Source organism: Hydractinia symbiolongicarpus, unplaced genomic scaffold, assembly GCF_029227915.1.
Source record: "Hydractinia symbiolongicarpus strain clone_291-10 unplaced genomic scaffold, HSymV2.1 HiC_scaffold_42, whole genome shotgun sequence".
NCBI lineage: Eukaryota > Metazoa > Cnidaria > Hydrozoa > Anthoathecata > Hydractiniidae > Hydractinia > Hydractinia symbiolongicarpus.
Genome location: NW_026633901.1, coordinates 1 through 6,105, shown reverse-complemented (window position 1 = coordinate 6,105; position 6,105 = coordinate 1). Strand labels below are relative to the sequence as shown.

General features: G+C 34.5%; 1 protein-coding gene across 1 annotated transcript; it reads right to left on the bottom strand.

The window, feature by feature from the left end:
• Positions 1–2,640: 2,640 nt before the first annotated feature.
• On the bottom strand, positions 2,641–6,099 carry LOC130629336 (uncharacterized). The gene is made up of 2 exons (XM_057442494.1): positions 3,634–6,099; positions 2,641–3,342 (listed from the first exon to the last, which is right to left on the bottom strand). Exon 1 carries the CDS (start codon positions 6,081–6,083, stop codon positions 5,337–5,339), a length of 747 nt encoding a protein of 248 aa, XP_057298477.1. The 5' UTR covers positions 6,084–6,099; the 3' UTR covers positions 2,641–3,342; positions 3,634–5,336.
• Between the last annotated feature and the right edge of the window lie 6 nt (positions 6,100–6,105).

Genomic DNA, 6,105 nt, shown 5'->3' with positions numbered 1-6,105 from the left:
TATTAATGTACACACTTAGTTACTGATGTCTCTCGAGTTGGAATGAATAACTTGACAAAGTTGATCCATGGGTGGATTTTTAAATAGGAGATCGCGCAGTCACCGCCGAGGAAGACCGAACTCTTTAACAATCGGCTGCCAATGATCATCTCCTTGCTGAAAAAAATGTCTTCAGCAATGTATCATCAAAGCAGGGTCGATTCGAACTACGAAAACACCCTACGAGAAAAAAAAACGAGATTTGCAAGAAAACTACCCTGGCACAAGAAAAAAACCATCTGGGTACCGGGAAATCTCGGCTTAAGCTACGATTACATGTATACTCTTCAGCGCTGCCCCCGAGATATAGTTTGTCTGATAACTGAGACATATCGGGAGCCATGTTGTATACATCGCCACAGCATGAAATAGATCGATAGATCGGCTGTTCTAATAGGACCTCTTATTAGAACAGCCGATCTATCCCGGCTTCCGAGATATCTCAACAACTGGGAAGAATACGGATCATATAATCAGCTTCTAAGAAGCGCAGGAAACTAGAATGATTATAAAAAAATACTTTTAAAATATCCGACCATGTTTTTTGTAAAACTGCCGATTAGAGGATCCTGGTCAAATTGTGCTGTAATAATATTTATTAGCTTTTCAGCTTGAAAGGTTTTTTACATACTATGCTGGGGTGTTTTAAAAAACAAGAGTAGTTGCGAACGACCTACAATAAACAATAATAATAAAAAAAATTTATTCAAAAATATAATACATCAAAGACGTTTTAAAAGTAAATAAGTAATTTAAACAATATTGTTATATAGATACGATTAGTGTGTCTGTAGGTCTGTAAGAGGCAAAATGGATGTTTATTTTCACTTGATGGAGCCGAAAAATGCGTATCTCAAATGTTAATTGACAAGCTCAACGTTGCGACGTCAAAAATAATAATTTAACGTAAGTATCTAATATTAAAATTATGAAGCGATTACAATGTACTTAAAATTTTGAGGCCAAATAACCCAGAACCGAATAGGTGACGTCAGTGATTTTTCACTGCCTAGGTATCTAGGGACCGCATGGGACCAATTTTGGTAAGTTTTCCAAACCTCCCCTAATCCGTTTTTTGAATAGACAGGTTGATGACGTAATCAAAAATCCTTTGAGCCACAATATTTCTGCAACCACTTGTCAAAAGTGCATGTTCTTGTACATTTTTTTAATCAGCTTTAAATATTTATCCTTAGGCATTCGTTAAAAGCATATTAATGATTCTATACGTTATTGTGATCAGCGTTTCATATTCTACAATAAGTAAACAAATTTCTGAAAATTTTTTTTGCGTGTATTGAAGGTTTCTTGCAAACGTCATCAAAACTTAAATGATGGTTTACTTTTCCATATTTCCTACTGAATTTAATTTTTCCACAAGCCTTATCGACTAGTTTGTTTATATTGAAGGCATCAACTGTGTCAGCTCTTCATACTTTGTACTCTATAAAATCTGTTTTTATCTCATAGAAATATTAAACACATAAATATTAGTAAAGTTCGTGTAACCATAGTTTTGAAGTGCCATCTATGATAGAAAGTCAGTGCATGATCAGTTATAACGCGAAATGAGAAATTAGTATGTAGTAAAATTCATGGTTACATCATCAAAATTAACCTGGATATATCCAGGCTAAAACATCATAGTTGGACCATAGATTTATTTTTTTCTAACTTACACGTGGTACATCGTATGTGCTAAACAAGTTTTTAAATGCAGTGACGAAGACAGAGATAACGTGTGCACCCCGACATTAGCCAATTTAAAAAAGTTCAATCTGTTGGCACTTGTTTATCTTATGCTGTTTAATTCGACATTTTGAAACATTTCTTTTGCGTGACATCTTTCTTGAAGACTTTCGTTGTAGTTTAGGGCGACAATATTTGAGTCAGTGTAAATCCTAAATAAACATTCTATTGAATTTCTGTTTTTCTTATGTAGTTAACAGCGACAGTTTCAAACATTTTTTTTTATGTGACATCTTTGTTGAAGACTTTCGTTGTAGTTTAGGGCGACAATATTTGAGTCAAAAATTTGTAATTTTTAAAGACATTCTATTGTCCTTTTGTTTTTCTTATGCAGTTTACGGCGACAGTTTGAAACATTTTCTTCATTGTGACATTTTTGTTGAAGACATTTGTTGTAGTTTAGGGCGACAATATTTGGGTCAAAAATTTGTAAATTCTAAATACACATTGTATTGAATTTCTGTTTTTCTTATGCAGTTTACGTCGACATTCGGAAAACATTTCTTCATTGTGACATTTTTGTTGAAGATTTTTGTTGTAGTTTAGGGCGACAATATTTGAGTCAAAAATTTGTAATTTTTAAAGACATTCTATTGTCGTTTTGTTTTTCTTATGCTGTTTACGTCGACATTCGGAAAACTTTTCTTCATTGTGACATTTTTGTTGAAGACATTTGTTGTAGTTTAGGGCGACAATATTTGGGTCAAAAATTTGTAAATTCTAAATACACATTGTATTGAATTTCTGTTTTTCTTATGCAGTTTACGGCGACATTCTGAAAACTTTTCTTCATTGTGACATTTTTGTTGAAGACTTTTGTTGTAGTTTAGGGCGACAATATTTGGGTCAAAAATTTGTAAATTCTAAATACACATTGTATTGAATTTCTGTTTTTCTTATGCAGTTTACGGCGACATTCTGAAACCTTTTCTTCATTGTGACATTTTTGTTGAAGACTTTTGTTGTAGTTTAGGGCGACAATATTTGGGTCAAGAATTTGTAAATTCTAAATACACATTGTATTGAATTTCTGTTTTTCTTATGCAGTTTACGGCGACATTCTGAAAACTTTTCTTCATTGTGACATTTTTGTTGAAGACTTTTGTTGTAGTTTAGGGCGACAATATTTGGGTCAAGAATTTGTAAATTCTAAATACACATTGTATTGAATTTCTGTTTTTCTTATGCAGTTTACGGCGACATTCTGAAAACTTTTCTTCATTGTGACATTTTTGTTGAAGACTTTCGTTGTAGTTTAGGGCGACAATATTTAAGTCAAAAATTTGTAATTTTCAAAGACATTCTACTGTCCTTTTGTTTTTCATATGCAGTTTACGGCGACAGTTTGAAACATTTTCTTTTGTGTGACATCTTTGTTGAAGACCTTCGTTGTAGCTCGATGCAAAAATATTCGAGTCAAAAATTTGTAAATTCTAAATACACATTCTATTGAGCTCTGTCTGCACTTAGACCCCAGGCGGGCAATATTTTGCGGTGTACAGCCTTCATTTATTTGTCACATCAGAATAGAAGGGGACGTCATGAACCAGAAGTCTGTAAAAAGAAAATTTAATGCCGATAGCGTAGTTAGGAGATAAATTTCGTCTAATTTGTCTATTATAGCCCATTTAGGCGAATTAGTTTAATTTGCAGTTGTCCCTAACTTGACGTAGCAAAAGAATATAAAAAAATGAGAAGGTAGCTAGCCTTTAAGTATGTTTTAATAATTTATTTGTAAAAAAAAACACTACGTTGTTTCATTTAAGGATACAAACAATCTTATTTTCATACCTAAATAATTACCACTACTTTTGAATAATTACAAAATAATAAATAATTAGCTACCACTAGTTTTCTTTAATATGACTTCCCATAGCTACTTGTCGTCATGATCAGAGAGGTCCAATCGGGATGAAACATTTTCAGTTAAGAGAGGAGTGACAATATGGGTGCGGTATGATAAAGATTCATCTATGAACACAACACGTATTTAGATCAAATTTTTATGTGTCATTGCCATGTGGAACTGTCACATATATGCCAAGCGCTAAATTAGGCAACAATTTTACAAAACAAACTTTCAATAAAACCATACATGATTTAAAAGATGTCAAAATTATTTTTTTTATAAAAATGTTCATTATATATAATGTATATAAATATGAATAATGTTTATTTTTTAAATATTTGTGAGTTTTGGTTCTCAGGATATTAAAGATCAAAGTAGTACCTATGGTCGCTACCATGACAAAGTCAGTTGGGACTTTAAAATACTAACTTGTGTGACTTAAACACCAAACACCAAAAATTTGGAAGGATACATAAAATTTGCGATTTTTCTTTTCTGTGGAAAAACAGTCTATGAAGATGGAAAATTAAGCTCTTAAAAGATTTTACTAAATTTGAAAGAGATATGGCTTAAATCCACAATTTTTGACAATGCATATTCCAAAATTTTCCCTAGCAACCGGTTGTATATTGTGGTTGCTAGGGCGTTTTTCCCGTATTCCCTCGTGATTTCGCGCTGATTTTTTCGATAATATATAGATAAACAAGATAGCTGTACAGCTATGAAGCTGTGGAACCAATGTTATGACGGAGCTGGGTTTTTTTGTTACTCTAGGATACACAAAGCCTATTTCTAATCATCGACGTATCGCAAGCCAATAAAAAACTTAAGTCCGCTTGGCTAGCATTTGCAACAGGTGATGCTAGACTAATTACTAAATATCGTTTTTTAAACCTTCTCACAAACGCAAGACTGAAATATAATGAAATAAAGTTACATCATTTTTTGAGTAAATAAGGGTTCTAATAAAAGTTGTACCAGTAAAAGCATGTTTAAATAAAACAAAATCCATGCATAGGGGCTAGATTATGTCAATAAAATAATGCAGCACCAAGAAAACATTAAGCATGGAAGATAAGAAATTCATTAAAGCAACAAAAGGTTAGCATTGCAATTTTGGTTGACCACATAGTCCAGTTAAACCATTTCGCACAACCAGTGTGGAGTGCTTCCAGTAAAACACTTAGGGAGGTCTGCTATAGCAAAAACTATCAGACGACATAATTTATTTCACTTAATCTGTTTCCCTATAAAGGTTGCAAAACTAATGTTAAACAATGACCGGTCAAGCAGTCAATACAATAAACCACATTGACCATCAGGATACAGGTATATGTGTTACACATCCAATGAGAAGCCCTTTTACAAATGCACCCATGTAACTTCAGATCAAATAAAATAATAAACAGGCTACATCATCATCATCATCATTCTCGGCTTAGCGTCCGTTTTCCATGCTAGCATGGGTTGGACGGGGTATATTAATGACCCTCTTCCAATCTGATCTAGACTGTGTTAGATCTAAACTCAACTTCCTCTGTATCAAGTCTGCCCTTATAACCTCCTGCCAAGTCTTTCTCTGTCTGCCTCTGGGCTTTGCCCCAGGAACTATCAAGTCTCTACACTTTCTTACCCAATTATCCTCCTCCATTCTTTCCAAGTGCCCCAGCCAATTCAATCTTCTTATCTGGGTAACATCTTAAATTCTACGGAGACTTGGCCTGCTTCTTAGCTCATCTGAACTCTTTCTGTCTCTCAGACTGGCGTTACACATCCACCTAACCATTCTCATATCATTCCTTTCTAAACGGTCAAGATCTTCCTGCTTCACTGCCCATGTCTCACTACCGTGCAACATAACACTTCTTACACAGGCCTCATACAACCTACCTTTTACCTCAATTGACAGGACTCTGCTAGTCAACAAAGGAAGTAACTCTCCGAACTTTTTCCAAGCAGAACCTATCCTGCAAGTAACACTTCTTCCAACACCCCCTTCACTGCCCAAAATATCACCTAAGTAACAGAAGTTCTCAACTATCTTTAACGAGCCACTGTTGTACATCATTAAAGCTGGAAATACTTCATTCTCTATAATCTCACCTTTGCAACGCTTGCATACAAACTGTATGTCAGCTCTTAACCTTCCACTAATACTACTGCACTTCTTATGCACCCAATGCTTGCAAGTCTGAAAAAAAATTGAGTTACTACCAACCCCTTTCCTGCAAACTCCACAAGGCCACTTTCCAACTACAAGGTCACACTTGGCTGCAATGCTACTAATCATGACTTTAGACTTTGCTGTGTTTACCTTTAGCCCTTTCTCTTCTAGTCCTTTCTTCCACTTCTCAAACTTTTCAACTAATTCTTCCATCGACTCTGCTATGAGAACCAAATCATCTGCATACAATAACTCCCTTGGACAACATGTTCTGAACTCCATCGACAGCGCTTCTAAGACTAGA